The following is a 16,682-nucleotide window of genomic DNA, read 5'->3' as shown; positions in this document are numbered from 1 at the left end:
GCCCCTTTGTCAGACACATAAAACAATAGGTATGCACGGATGGAATGATGGGGTGTCTGATTGGCGAATTTGTTAACAATGAGAGAGGAATTGCAGTCAAAACACCATGACGCACTGGTAAAAAAAATTAATATGCGGTAGAAACAAAATGTATTGTTCATACCAAAGATTTTTATAAATTTTCACTTTGGTGCAGATTTTTTTTTACTGCGATTTGTCATGGTTACCGAATTAGCCAATCAGACCCTTGTCATTTCTCCCGCTGATACCTGTTGTCTAGGTCTTGGACAACACGGGACCGGCAAATGAAAAGGTTTAATTGATTGATTGAAACATTTTATTTAGCCGCCAGAAAACACAGATACAGAGTGGATAATAATAACAATATTAACATGGCTGAGCCAGTTGAGAACCTGAACACTCTCTGAGGCACCTGATATATACTATACATTTATCTCAAAGAAGTATTATGTAACATTTAGTATCATCTGGAATAGTACAATATCATGGTGGTAATAAGTACATCTCATAGTGTTACCACGGTTATCACTTCAATATTTATTTATTTTATTCTATATATATATATATATATATATATATATATATATATATATATATATATATATATATATATATATATATATATATATATTAGAGTGGAATTTAAAAACATAAGTATAATGGGGGAGCAGTACAACCTGGGTTGTACAGTAATAAGGTTGAACAAGAGGACAGCTTTCAGGATTATGTCTAGTTGGCAATTATGTTTATTGCAATGGTAATTACTTATTTATTTACATGATAATTTCCGATAAAACGTATTTGATGGTACAATAAAAGCAGGTACTGTAAATATAGTAAGTGTTACAAGAAATATTAATACTTCGACAATAGATATTTTTTTAGAGATGATTTAAAGGAAGGGAGCATAGTCTTTGCTCGGATGGGTGGGGGTAAGTTGTTCCACACCTTCACACCATGATATTTTATGGAGGTCTGGGACTGAGAGGAGCACATGGGGGGGGTGGTCTTAGTAGCTCTGGGTGCCTTAAGTTGTATCTCTGATTATTCCGGAACGAAGTAATTATTGTCAAGCAAGTGATTGATAGATTTGTAAACAAAGGGGGCACAGCAGTAAGTGTTAATATCCTCGAATTTAAAAAAATTTCAATATAGCAAATTTTTCGTTTGTGATCTGTTTTTTTCAAGGTCATTGTCCGTACAACTCTCTTTTGTGCAGTAACCAGAGATTGTGTTTTTGAGGAGCCAGAGGCCCCCCATAGTGTGTGACAGTGTATCAGGTGTTGGTAAACAAGATCATGATAGATTTCTTTCATTGCTGTGAGAGTGAGTGACTGTCGAGTGTGATACATGATACCGCACTGTTTATTGATTTTACTGTGAATGGTTTGTATGTGGTTTCTCCAGTTAAGTTTCTCATCAACAATAACTCCGAGGAATTTTGTATTTTGTTCGCGTTTGAGGACTGTATTACCAAGGTGGTGGTGTGAACTTGGTCATCGTTACAGAATGTTTTGGATGCAGTTCATGTTGAGAATGATAGGTGTTTTGGGCCTGGCCGCTACATTCTTCTTCTGCGTCATCGCCCACACAGTGAGTCGTCTTCCTGCCACAGTGCTCGACCTCCTGCTAGTAGTGGTGGTAGTGGTGATAGTGGTAATGAATGAACCATGGTGGTGGTGATAGTAATTACCAGGACAATGATGTGGGATAAAGAAAACAATTTTGCATATCAAAATTGTGCATATCATGACGGTGGTTAGTGACTGTGCATCCCTTGATATTGATTGTAACAAACAGTAATTGTGGTTGGTACTGGTTAATGTGTCACTAAACAGGTAACTAGGGTCGATGGTGGTAGTTGAGATGGTGAAAGATTGGAATGGTGGTTGTTCCTAACATTAGTGCAATGATTGTACAGTAATTATATAGATAAAAAAAATGTTTCAGGGATGCAATGATGATTGTCTTGACAGCAAATATACAAAATTTTGGTTGTTTATACTGTAAATGGTAGTTGGTGATGGTGCATTTGGTAAATTTTGGGTTGGTTGTGTAATACGTGTAGATATTGGTGAGGGAATAGTGGTGGTTGCCAAGGTGTGCATGGTAGTAATGGTGGTTATGTATTCTTTTCAGGCATACCATGAAAATGTGTTGTTCATAGTACAGTAGTTTAGTGCTCTGGAATCTCCCCCACCCTACCAAGAACCCTGGGGGATTACCACACACTCAAATACGAATTGTATGTGTACATAATGTACTCTGTAGATATAGTAATTCCATACATCTGTATGTGAGAGAGAGACAATGGTTCTCTCCCGATTTAAATTTGTATTTCGTCTGTAAATAAAGTAAACAAAAAAATAATAATAATATTTTGCGTAAAGAAAAAAAACTTTCTTTCCAAACTGTTTGGTGAGATGCATGTATTAATCCTTCATAACTTGGTGATGGATATTTTTAGGATTTACAGATCAATCACAACTAAACATGGTTTCCTGGAGTACTAACACATTCACTTTTAAACTTTAAATCATTAGGAAATTAATGTTTGTATAGTATAAACTTACATCTAAGTACAGATCCAGTAATTTCGATAAGGTTTTGAGAGTTTTTATCTCTAGGTGTTGCCTTCATCTAAATATAAGTTCAATAACAGTAAAGTCTTTTTATCAGCATTGTACTGTTGATGCCTTAAATAACATACAGTACATGGAGGATAAAGTACCTTGGCATCATTAAGTGATGTGTGACAGGTACTTAGTCAACATTATAACTACACCGCATGTGTGTGGCAGGTACTGTACTTGTTCATCATTGTATATAACTAATTGTATGTCTCCCAGGCAGTGTACATGAAGCAGTGTAAGTTAACCTTGTACGGTACTGTATAATACAGTATGATATCTGGTTCAAGAGTACTTATTGTATAGTATAAGGCATAACCTACCCCAAGTATCTCCCCAGTGCAGGATGGGGTTGCTTATGAACATTACTTATCCCATTCATCTCCCTGGTGCAGGATGTGGTGGGTGCGACAGGCTTGGCGTGTGTTGGTGGTGCTGGTGGCATGGCGGCTGGTGATGCTCAAGAGTAGTGCTGCCCGGAGAGCCTGGTATGGCCTTTTTAGGCTCTTGGTGAGGCTCCTCACCTACCTCCCACTCCTCAACAGGATATGAGGCACGCTGCCTTCTAGGAACTATCTCTGCATTGACATTATCTTGTCCATTTGTCCACACTGTCTCTACTGGAGTTATATATGCATCCCAGAGAACACTGTGTGCACAAGCTGTTGCATCTCCTCCAGTGGTGACAGTCAACTCTGCAGCCATGACTGTTACGTTAACTGTGGCCTTCAAGGTAACATTTTTGACAGCAGCAGCATGCGTTATTACCTGTTTGTGACCTCCAAGTAAACAGTTGTAGGAGGGTAATAAACATGGCTCATTTGAGCTTGTGGATCTATACCACCTGCATTCCTGTGGCAAAAAATGCATGTGGTGACGGGGCTTCGCTATATCACCAGCAATAATATCCACACCTCGACATTGCCACTCTATCAACCTCTGTTGAGTTTGATCTCCTGGTGTAGGTCATAGTGACGTCATGACATTCACTGCTGTTGGGAAGTGTCATGACGTACTTGGTTAGGCCAAATGATATAGGACAGGGTAGTGTCATGACTTCACTGTGAAGGGTCCTGATGTACACTGGGGTAGTCATGACAAACTCACTTTTTCTAGTCTCCTGATTTAGGAAAGGTCAGTGTCATGATATACTCACTGTCAGGTCTCCAGTATAGACCAGTGTAGTGTCATGAAATTCCCAAGTAATCAACTTGCCAGAATCAAGGCTAGTGTGGAGGACTCCACATATTGCTGAGTCCATTACCTACTTTGATCTCTTTGGAGATGAATACTTAAAAGTAGATTAAAAACTAGCAAAAATTTAGGTTGAAAGTAATGTATATATATATATATATATATGGATCCAATGCAAGTCGGTTGTAGTGCATGGAAACTTATGATCTCCCAAGGAACTTGTTATTTATAAGTGTGTCTCAGTGACCAGCGCAGCCACATTTCTTCAATGTGGAGCCAGAGGAAGCCTACCAATAATCCATTATTCATTTTGGTGAATGGCTCAACCATTTTACCAAATTAAAAAGTCTTCAAAGGTTTTACTAAAAGGATTCACTCTGAATATTATTTTCCTCTGGCTGAACACAATTTGGAATATGGCTTCATTTACTTTTGTTATTATTTATTATTAATATTAATTTGCAAGTAAGGGTCACTGATTACCATTTAATAATTTTCGTACAAGATAATGTGACGCACAAAGTTTCAACACGTCCCCAGGATCATTTGCAAACTAAGCAACAATCACTGCTTGAAGAAAAGTATACGTACGCCTTCAGTGAAGAATTAGCGAATGTGATAAGGCAGGTGGTCATATGAAAAGCTGTTGCTGTGTTACAGGATATATAATTATTAATTAGTGAGTATCAGTTGGTATTTCACAATTCACAAGTGGGAGAAAATGTTCCTCAGTATTGAAGATATTATTCTGAACTAACTAAATTTAAATATCACTCTTATGGGATGGGATAAGAACAACTATGCTTGGGCCTTGTAGCATTCTATATAATCATCAAATCTCAGACAAGAAAACCTAAATGGAGTTAAAGTTTATTGGAAAATTATAAATAGCTTCTTAGAATGAACACTTTACTCCTTCCTTTTCAGCTTCAAGTTATAGAAACTTATCATCAGCTTCTTAGAGCACTGGAAATTCATCATTCATTTCCTGCAAGTTTTTCTTAGTTCTCTCCAAGTTCCAGCTACTGACTTTTAAGGTGTAATGTTCTGGAGTTTATACAATATGTTTACACCTTGATTCATGGAGAACTATTGCTTAGTGTTTCTGCTTTTTGAAATTTCAAATTACTTAAACTATTGTGTTTATTTGAACTTCCAAATCACCATTACTTTATTTTGGGCTTGAACTTTTAAATTCTTAAAACCCAAACTTTAAAAAAAAAATTTTTTTAATTGTCTGTGTACCTGAACTTTGTTTCTTTTTTTATATTTGCAACTGTATTTGAGCTCTTAGATTTCCTAACCCAACCCTTGTACTTGACTTGCCATCTTTGTGCTTGTTCAAATTTTTAACCTTCAAATGGTTGAAAGGGATACAATATAAGTTTTCAGAATTAAAATTCAAGTCGGATCTTGTTTTAATTTGTAGATTTTTGTATGGTTATTGAAATCTCTTCAAAACTCTACAGTATTTTAGTTCAAATAGACCTTGTTTGTACAGTAAGAGAGGCACCATATAATTCAGGTGAATGAAAACAGTGTTCTGGAAAATCTAAGGTTGATTGAAAAAAATAATAATATTTTTTTAATTTTCAGTATTTGAAGGTTTAAGATACAGTACAGTAGTTGTGTGATGACCATTATATTATTAGGCTATATAAAGGATTTTATGCTTTGAGCAGGTTTCTAGTCTCATTCGCCGTCCTTTGACACGACAATTACAATACTGTACTGCATAACTCTTCTTACCTACGATATATACTGTACCTATAATGCAGATGCTTCAGTTATTCTCAGCTATAGTCTTTTCACCACCTGTTGCCACCTACCTCATATATTTATGATGATTCCACCATAAGTTTTTATTTTTATTTTTTTATATCGCCTCATCTGTTACTAATTAATTTGAACAATACTTCTATGATGTTCTTCGTCTTTCCATTCTAACTCATTTCATATTTTCTTTCTTCATTGCACAAGTCTTTATTAGCGTCTTACCAAGTTAAGGCCATATGGAATGAATGAATAACTTATTTGAAGTCTCCTCAAATCATGTCTTGTAATAATATTGTGAAATAATTTTTTTCACAGTGATGAAAATTGTAAACTGAACCTAATGCATGGCTATCCTTGGAGTGTGTTTATAACCACTGACTACACAAGTATATTTACCCTGGAATGCACAAAAGAGATTTCTTTTCTGAGGAGTATTACTGTATTTATTTTGTTTTTGTTACATAAATCTGTTAGTTATTTTGCTTGTTATTGACAAACAATGCATTAACTGTACTGTACTTGATTCTGGGTAAGGAGACCATGGTATTATGTGCTTCGAGTATCCTGCAATATTCATTCCTCACGGAGGCGTATCCTTGCATCGTTCAGATCAAAAGGTAACAATACCGTGCACGCCATCATACAAGTTTTGTATATACAGTACTAATATTAAGATAGGTACCATCGAGGTTGTACTCATGGATTATAATTATGCTTACAAGAAACATGTTCTTATGAATGATGAAACATATTGATACATTAAGGAATGGCCTTTCTATGGATAGTGTATTTGTTTTGGAGGAATGTTGTGACAGAGTTCACGATTCACCAAATATTATGTTATGGGCGAGACACTTGTATATGCATGACATATGTACTCATGTAAGAAGGTTGACTGCTGTGTATAGTCTGACATTGTTTTAATATTTCTCTGTAAACGCACAAGTACTTTGTTATTGGAAGATGAAAACCTTTGTGTGAATGGTTAAACTTGTTGGTTATACTGTAGGTGACACATTTGTATATCTTCTTCCTCTATTATTTCATCAGTTGAGGTTTTTCAAGGATGAGATCCACTAATGTTTATTTCTAGTGCTTAATTTTTTAAGTAATAAGAATGGTAGAGACTCGGTTGAAGTTGAAATCAGGATTGAATCCTTGATGTGATGTATAAGAGTGATGATTTGTTTACAGCATTTAATTTATGTGGATAAGATAAGTAAGATGGACTAAGTTAAGATTTGGGAGATAACTTGTGACCTTCATGAGTGACGTGACCTTTACAAGTGACAGGTGAAGTGATCATAAGGCGAGTGTAGTGAAGGTGTCCTGGTTAACTGAACTAGAGGTGGCTAGAGGCTGTCCTTCACACCACCTCACTTTTAAGTTCATTGCATTCCTATATTTTGCTCTTTCCAATAATGGTTGTTTATTTTATATATTTCAGTTTCACAAATGATTTATTCACTATGTAGTTTCTGGTTCAGTTGGTGATAACAAGAGTGTACTTCTCAAAATATATTTTTGGTGCTTCAGGTGCAAAATATTTTAAGGTCTTTTCTTTTTTCACTCATCTGCTGTGTGAGCTTGTATTGTAGGCAGTGTTTTCTATCTAAACCTGCATTGCTGTGGTACATTGATGTAGGTGACCATCATCTATAGTATACAGTGATTCCTTGACAACTGTGGGGATTACACTATGATGCCCGAGACATGCCTAAATTCGTATACAGGTATGTATGTATGAGTTCAAGTTGCATCCTTTTTTACTCTTTTATTATACAGAAACTATAAAAATTTTTGTGTAGTACATCGTGTTTCCCTGCAATGCTGCTTCATTCTGCATTCCTCCCCAACCTCTACAGGCCACAATATGCAATGGAGACACAAAGGAAGGTTGCTACACTTGCCACATGCAAGTTGATTATGTAATTTTACTTTATTTTAATGACATTACTTTTCGGGCATCTTTGGAGTAGCACCACTCACATCACTAGATTTTTGTTTTGAAGTCTTATTTCTGAAGGAAAAAAGTTTGTTCAAAGGTTCATCACAGAGATATTCTTGGGGTGAGTGCTGTGAAAAAGAGTGAAGGATGAGCAAGTATGGTGAAGGCAGGGGTAACCGTAAGCTCATTTGCACACGGCTCAAGGCATTTCAATCACAACCATTAAGGCTAATGACGGGAACCCTGCAGTTCTGTTGAACTGGGCAAGAAATTCCTTTGGTAGCCATAGAAACTTGCTAAAATAATGCATAACAAAAAAAAGGGAATATTCTAAACCTCAGATGGTAACCTGCAGTTGGTGGGGATTACTGTACAGGCATTGGGGATCTGTTCAACTTAGGCAACTACTCCTGGCAGGCAGTTTGCTGCTCTCTTTGTGTCTCTGTTTCTTGTATTTCATCGCTTTATTGAATTTTGCCCATCATAAGAACCCGTACAGTATTCAACTTTAGAATGAAAAAAAAAAAGTCCTGAGTTCAGCTTCTTAATATCACCTGCTTATTATCAGCTACTGAACACTATTTTTTTGTTATAAGAATAGATCCTAGTGGATATCATGCTCACAGTAACCTGGAAACAAAATTTTGCATTAATGAAGTTCTAATATGTATACTGTACTCTGTGATGTTTGATGATACTAGATTGATCATTCTAAAGTTTGTACAGAGCCACAGCACTTACTGTACCACAGTATTGGTAAACTCTCTTCTGGTAATTATTAATGTCCATTACCATCAGTTTCTTGATGACACATACACTTCATGGGATCCAATAGTTAATACTGTATAACTATGTTCACTTGTGTAAGATATATATAAATTTTTCATATTGGTAGCTATCCTCATGTTTGATTGGAATTGGTTAAAATTTTATGATTGTCTCTTAGTACAGTACAGTATTCCAAACTGGTTTATTACCAAATTATTACCCTATATTCATTCAAGGTGTGATTTTTGTTAATGTATGTGACTAGAAAAAATAAATCATATGAAGATATTATATAAACTGTTTGTTGTTGACTATTTGATGGGTTTATAACTTGCTACCTGAATGTTTTCATTTTATATTCATGTGATATTACTTAATATCATTTGCATCTGTCAGTCATGGTAACACTTTGCTGTCCTTAGGTATGTAAAAAAAGAAATATTTTACTGTACTAATGAAATCCGATTATTTATTGCTTCATCCTTACCAACACTAACAGATTCCTCCCTCACGGGGCCAGCAGTAGGTGGCTACGTTGGTGAAAAAGTGCCTCCATATATTGAGGACTTAACATAATGTATGTGTTGAGTGGGCCTTGTGTAAGTGCCACTCTTAAAGTAGTTCCAGTTTTTATTTCTTTTTTACATGTTAACACCTCCAGGTGAGTGGTAATTGTCTTGCGTGGTGAGAGACTGTAAGAAGCTACTATGTAGTGTGTTGAGGTCAACTTTTAGTTATTCCTCTGCAGCCAACCACATCAACAATCATGATAAAATTGTGACGTCATGTGTAATGTCATCAGCTTGTCAAACCTTGTTAGCTATTCTCCATAGTTCCTCCGTCAGTGATGATTGGTATTGTGTGTTGGTTTCCGCATGCGCTGTGGGCCGCGCAGGCGCCGTCTTTGGCTTTGTATTTGCAGGTGTTTATTTTTGTACACTACCATGTTGAGCCAGACATTGTGATCCTTTGTACACATCTCAGTCCTTACATCCATCTTCTCGAATAAACCATCATATGACTTCTTTGTTTTACTCTCCTCCGACTAACAGAACTAGACTGAAGTTATGTGTTGGTCCCGTTAATCTTATGATATCCAGGAGGCACCGTAAATAACACCTTGGAGTTACCCATCAAATGATAACTGATAGTGCGTGACAGAGACGTGACCGATCGCCCGGGCGGCTAGTGAGCCGATCTTTTGGTGAAAAAGATAAATGAAAAGGAAAAGTAATCAGAGACGTGACCGATCGCCCAAGCGGCTAACAAGCCGATCAGCGGCGAAGAGGATAAAAGTAAATGTTATATAGTACTTTCAGATGGTTATTTTAAATTTATTAAGTACTGTATTACTGAATAAGGTTTCTATTGTATGTGAGAAAAAACTACTACATTACTATAATATTTAAAAATAATTATAAAAAACTACAAAATTCAAAGTATATAAATTAGGAAATTGGATTCTTTTACCTTTTTACTGGCTTTACTGGTTTTCAAGTACTGTATCGTGGTACGGGAGAAGACTAATAACAATGGATTTGTCCAGCACCTACTCTAACATGACAGCTAAGTGATTATATGAGGCATTTCTATCCCTGTATTGTATTGACAGAGTGGAGGTGGTTTGTCAGATGATTTTCCACTTTTGCCTGGGTCTTATTAAAGTTTTAAACTTGACCTCTTATAATTCTATATGAAAGAAGGGGGGGGGGGTCAACTTTGCCCATAGGAAATGGGTCTTATAAGATGATGGTAAATTTTAAGTACTGTACCAGATTCTGGAACAGTCTTTGAAAGATCCACTTTTTCTTGTCTGGATGATAATTGTTCATAACAATGAAGGAAAATACTGTAGTAGCCAAAGGTATTTTGCAGCTTCGGCGAGGATCTAATGACACTCGTAGTATTTGTAAATTTCACAATGAATCGGCCATTTAAAGACTGATTTAAAAAGGAATGGCCTTTTCAGAGGGACTTGTTTCAGCATTGGAAGTCAAAAAAGACAAGTCTTCAGCTTTGGGTGATGAAGGATGCTTTGCACAAATACTTTGTACAAAGTATGAGATTTCTATTTGTTTTGGTGATGGAACACTGGGGATCATGGGCCCCAGCTAGGTTTAGTTTGCATAATCAACGACCTGGGAAAAAGTGAGGATGTACGAGTACATGCACTGAACTTGGGGAAGGTCACTGAGTATGTGTGTAGTTTACCATTCTCTGTGATCACTGTCCTGGTTAACTCTCAAGAAGCTCATTCTCACCACTGACTGCCTGGCTCACCTGCTTTGCCAAGCTTGTGTAAATTGACTTAATTTGTTAAGTTGTGACAGTCCATGAAATTCAGGTTCTGGACCCCTGACTTGTGTGACTGATGTTAAATAGACTTGTCTATTTAATTAACCAATCCAGAAAGTTGATCGCTAGATTAGTTAATAGAGTATAGTACTTCCTTACCTCTCCACAACTGACACAAGCCCCCTAACCCATAACCAACTACACTCCTCAAGGAAGAGTTCCCTTCTCTTCAGAAAAAACACATAGGCAAAGAAAACGTGATGTCATACAAAACAGTGTAGCTACTCATAAGTTCTACAAGCATCAAGAATAAAGCAATTCAAGTAGCAGCAGCTGCCAGGAACCAAGATCACATAACATGAAAATGAAAGGCTGCAACAAAGTAACTCCTAAACCAACAGTATATAACTGACCTACCAGTTCATATAAAAACAATAAGATCCTCACAGTTGTATCTCATAATGCCAGGAACATATGATCAAATTCAGTAATTTCAGGAAAAAATTGAATTCTTTATAAAGTCCTGCCCACTTTGTGACCGAAATTTAATTTTTAAGTGAAATCAAAGTAAAAGAATAGCGGTTGACCTTTTCCATTCTTTACCCACCCTCTAAAAAACCAGGTAATGTCTAAACACTGTACTACTACAAGAAGTGGTTGTTCGATTTCGTTAATTTTTCCTCATATTCTTATCATTATAATAAGTATTTTATAAGAGGCGATATTAACTAAAACATAATAGAACCTGACAACCAACCGAAGAAACCCACCTAAGCTTACCTAACTTTCTAGCTGGGGCGGTACAAATCATGTCGAGGCTTCATTTTAGCATCATATGATAAGTTTTTCACCTTGTTTTACCCCGCAGTTTCCATCATCCTTCATGCCCTGCCTACTACAGGTGAGTTAAGATCGTCGATAGAGAAAAAACACTAAATTAAAATGAAATGTATCGCCTCTTAAAATACAAATTATAATGACAAAGAACATCTGTGGAAATAATGAACGAAATCGAGCTCCTTCTGGTTGTAATGCTGTTCTCAGAAATTACTCAAAACCTTACCCACTTTGCTGAACCAACATTGTCGTTAATTAAGGGGGTCATATTATTTCCCTAACAACACTACTCATATCCAGGGCCCATATAATACGAGTCATATCTGCCGGAAATGAAGGTCAAATTCGCACAAAACACGATGAAATAACTATAAAACCAATTTTGCATAGTAATTTCCAAATATTTACTTAATAATCTACCAGACAAACCGTTCCTGTTTTATATTAACAGGAAATAAAAGTAAATGGATTACAGACGGTCAAAATGCAAGTTATGTACTTGTTCGCCCCTACAAAGTATTAAGGAATTTTTTTTGAAGTCCCCCAAAGCTTTTCAAGTATTGATTAACTTGTGAATTTTGTGCAATGTGCTGATACACTGTATACTCTTCATTTTAGAAGTTTATTTGACCTCAGTACATTGGAGGCAGGTGACCCCACAACACAGTACACACGCAACACACCCAAACCCAGGAAAAAAGTCACAAGAAAAAAAGTCACAGATAAAAAGGCACAGAAAAAACTAACCTAACCTACGTGCAATGCCATCATATATATATATTGTGTTGTCAATGTGTACAAGTCATGTGACTTTTTTTCCTGTGGACTTTATTTCCGTCCACCACACCCTGGGTCCGTCATCACCTTCACTATTTCACATACCGGCTCCTCGACTAACAGGTAAGATCTATTTACCTGTCCAATCGTTTGTACTGCTTCCCAAATTCCCAGTGTATGTAGTTAGGTATGTGTCAGCTCTGGCCAGTGTGTTGTAGCACCATTATGAGGTTCCTTTGTTATTCTTTTGGAAGATGAAGTGATGATATTCAACAGTTTATTTACCCACTTTAATTGGTGTATAATACTTAGATTTTTTTGTTTTTTTTTAGACAAAATATTTATTCACTTTCTGAATATTTTAAGAACTTCTTTTACCTCTAGGAAACTGAAAACTGCCACTTTTCTATAAATAATCTCTCTCCACCCCGCCCCGCTGAACCGGCCTTTTTCCCTGACTCCCTAAACGCCCCAGTTGCGAAATCATAAAGACATCAAAAGAGAACAAACGTACAGTTTTCTCGGCATCCTTAGAATACAAAAGGTTTAAGATAAGAACCAGCATCGCTATTATGGCCAGACACTAGCCTCCACATGCACCCACGTAGGGGGAAGTAGGAAATAAAGTGCTAAATCACACACACGTAAGTCGTATAATAGATGGATGTTTAGGGAAGGTTTTGTGAAACCTCTCGTAACGTCAATCAGGTTCAGGCGGGCAAGAGATATAAACAATTCGGCATCCTAACCTAACCAGAATCTGATTATCAGGTGTTTTAATGTTGCAAATCAAGAAATTGACGTAAATTAAACGCTATACATCAACCTCACTAGCCTAACAGGTTCTTCAATAATGCTGTAAACCAGGAAACTGGCATAATCACTATATAGTACATGAATATTCCTAACCTAACCATCTTGGCTCATGTTAGGGTTTTCTTGCAGCTCAGACGACCCTTGAACTCTGTACTGCAACAATTGGACTGATCAGTTCAAAACGCCTTCCTGACGCCTTCACTCAAGAAGTAGAAGGAAGGTGGTGTGATGCCTGACACTTCACCTGTCATGCTCGTTAGCCATGTTGGAAATTTCATTGACGCAGCCTTCGATTCAGCTGACACAAGGCAGGCGGAGACGTGGTGGGTCTCACTTTAGCCTCTACTGTTGATTAAGGTAAATACTGAATCTTTAACCATTTTGTACCTGAGGGTTTTCAGCCTTGCCGCACATCAGGTGAGTTATACGTTAATCATTTGCTTATGACGATTTCTTAAAATTTTTAGATGAATACCCATCACCGTCGCATGTCCAAATACTCGTTATTCTATTACCAATTTACCATTATAACAAGTTTAATAACACACTCACAGTTCCCCGTCACGTACTTAGGTTTTAGCAGCAAGTGATATTCCCCCGCGAGTTAATATTTACAAACTGCTCCAAAATGTGTAAACAAACCGAAATAATACAGCTGTTAATTTGTACGACCCCAACTACTGGACTACACCTTTGGATTACTTTCCTAGATCAGTAAGTTGAACAGATATGGCTATTTAGCACTGTGTTGGTTTTTATAGATGCATTTTTTTATTCGTTTGCTTTAAATTAATAGGACCTGCAGTGTCGTTATACTAGAAGTGAAGGGTTATAGTCATCCAGGTAGTACATAAGAACATAAGACTGGAGGAAACTGCAGCGGGCCTATTGGCCCATACTGGACAGTCCCGTTTACAACCAACCCCTATTGCTCATATAAGCATCCAACCTATGTTTGAAGCTATCCAGCGTATTCGAGTTAATGATGATATTTGGTAACTTGTTCCATTCATCCACTACTGTTTCCAAACCAGTGTTTACTTATTTTGCGTCTAAATCTAAATTTGTCTAATTTAAAACCATTGTTACGAGTTCGCTCCTGGTTGGATAGTTTGAGTACCTTTGAAATTTCCCCTTTGTTTAGCCCTGACTTCCATTTATACACCTCTATCAGGTCGCCCCTCGCTCTACGTCTCTCGAGGGAGTGCAAATTAAGATGCTTTAACCTGTCTCTGTACTCAAGGTTCCTAACGCCTGGGATTAGTCTTGTCATTCTCCTCTGGATTCTTTCCAAGGATTCTATATCCATTCTGTAATACGGTGACCAGAACTGAACTGCGTAATCCAGGTGTGGTCTCACAAGAGCAAGATACAGTTTTAGGATGACCTCGCTAGTCTTGTAACTAACACTCCTTTGTATGAACCCAAGTACTTTATTAGCCTTGTGACGAGCAAAAACACATTGTTTACTTGGCTTAAGATTCCTACTTATCATTACTCCTAAATCTCTCTCGCAGTCGGATTCCACAATGGCATCATTGTTCATCTGGTATCTGGTTTCCCTGTTTACGTCTCCTATACTGAGTACTTTATATTTGTCCACATTGAATTTCATCTGCCATTTTTCAGACCATTCGAAACTTTTTTTAGATCTTCCTGTAGTATCCGTGATGGCGGGAACTTGGCCTTTTGTGATTTTAGAGTAAATTCGCAGTTGGTGGGTTAATGCTGACGTGTGTGAGGTGACAAGGTTAAACTTAATCAAGCGTTGTTGTGGAAGAGAAATATAGCCGTATACAGTTCCTAGTGATACATCATCCAATTCTTAGTGATACATCCTCCAGTTTCTAGGGGATACATACTTCACGTACCAGGGGATGCATACTTCACTTTTCAGCGGATACATACTTCACTTCCTTGGAGGTACATACCTACTTGTGCTTCGCTTATTCAGTGGACGCCCTTAGGGGTCAAGTGTTAATATTTACTCGGTTAAATCACCTCGACGACTGGTTGTAAGTTGTTGACAGGACTAACATTCACTCAGGATGTGGATCGCCGCAGTGTTGACCATCACGTCAGCTGGTGGGCTACACTTACTGTCATGCCTCACTCTGGTTAACGCCCATCTTTATTCTCTTCAGCTAACTTCATCTCAAGATCGTGTGTTTAGTCATGACGCTCTGTCGTGGACGGTATGAGAGGACCGCGATGAAAACATTCTTGATGTATACAAATATTAATAATCATCAGATCACCTGCAGATTTGATACCTCAGTTTATTTCACCTGAAAATTAACAACCTTGAAGCTAACTTAAGCTAATACAATCCCAACCTTACCGAATTTAACCTAACGCTAATCTAACCTAATCTAATTTAACCGTAATGTAACCTAATCTAATTTAACCTTAATCTAACCTAACTCGTCCTAACTTGACTTAACGCTAACCTAACCTATTCTAACCTCCCCCAGATAACGTTAGAATAGCTAATCTTCAGATGCAATAAACTGGGGTGTTAGAACTTAAGGTGAACCGAACGCGGGAGGTTTAGTAATTCAACACTAGTTGGAAAATTAGCTCTATCGGAAGAACTACAAAACTAGATGGAAGTTGAGCCTATATTGACAAGGGAAGAAAGCTAATGTAACAAAACTAATCCTTGTCTTTCACAGGAGATAAAATTCAATGATTACGTCAAATGATTATAACCTTCAGCCATGATCTACCGAGTCACAGGGTAAACGTTCGTGAAGGCTGTGCGATGGGCGATGAACAACGAATAAGCATTAAATTTTTTTATCAATTTATCCTTACAGTCTAAATTAACCTAAAAAAAAAATCCTAATATATTTTATGTCATGTTGTCTTAGGGGAGTTACAGGTTACCGCACAGGTTATGTTAAAGGCAAAAGGATATATGACTACTTTAACTGTTGTAGGGAAGTTACTATTATTATTTCGCTTATTTACTATATATATATATATATATATATATATATATATATATATATATATATATATATATATATATATATATATATATATCCTCTCTATAAATATAATTAATTCATCAATACATTAAAAACAACACCAATGCGGGAAGTTTTTTCTTTGCCCAGTTCTCCATGGGTCACAGACAGGATGGTGTAACAGGATAGTCGAAGTCTCCTCACCATATGGCTTTAAAGGTATATTAAACTGGTTCTTCTGGTGAGGTATTGGGGTATGGTTGGCCCTAGAGAGAGAGAGAGAGAGAGTGTGTGCCACTGACCGTCACTTTCACTCAGTAGAATTTCAACCATCTCTTATTCCGGAGACTGACTCACCCACCTACACACCACCCCACTGACTCACCCACACACACACCCACACTGACTCACCCACACCCACACACTGACTCACCCACCTACACACACCACCCACTGACTCACCCACCCCACCCACCCACACTGACTCACCCACCTACACCCACCCACTGACTCCACACCACACCCACACACACTGACTCACCCACCAACACACCCACCCACCTGACTCACCCACTGACCACCCACCTACACCCCACACTCACCCACACACACCCACCCACATTGACTCACCCACCTACACACACACCC

General features: G+C 37.4%; 1 protein-coding gene across 1 annotated transcript in view; it reads left to right on the top strand.

The window, feature by feature from the left end:
* The window catches only part of LOC121867899 (putative fatty acyl-CoA reductase CG5065), a 71,085-nt gene extending 61,727 nt beyond the window's left edge, over positions 1 to 9,358 (top strand). The window contains exon 8 of the mRNA XM_042368025.1: positions 3,047 to 9,358. Within this exon, the coding sequence (XP_042223959.1) occupies positions 3,047 to 3,203 (157 nt within the window). The 3' untranslated portion in view covers positions 3,204 to 9,358. The remainder of the gene's footprint in view (positions 1 to 3,046) is intronic.
* Positions 9,359 to 16,682: the final 7,324 nt, after the last annotated feature.

This window comes from Homarus americanus, unplaced genomic scaffold, assembly GCF_018991925.1.
Source record: "Homarus americanus isolate GMGI-L3 unplaced genomic scaffold, GMGI_Hamer_2.0 scaffold37032, whole genome shotgun sequence".
NCBI classification, from domain to species: Eukaryota; Metazoa; Arthropoda; class Malacostraca; order Decapoda; family Nephropidae; genus Homarus; species Homarus americanus.
The sequence above is the reverse complement of the archived record's forward strand: the minus strand, read 5'-3'. Positions and strand labels throughout refer to the sequence as shown.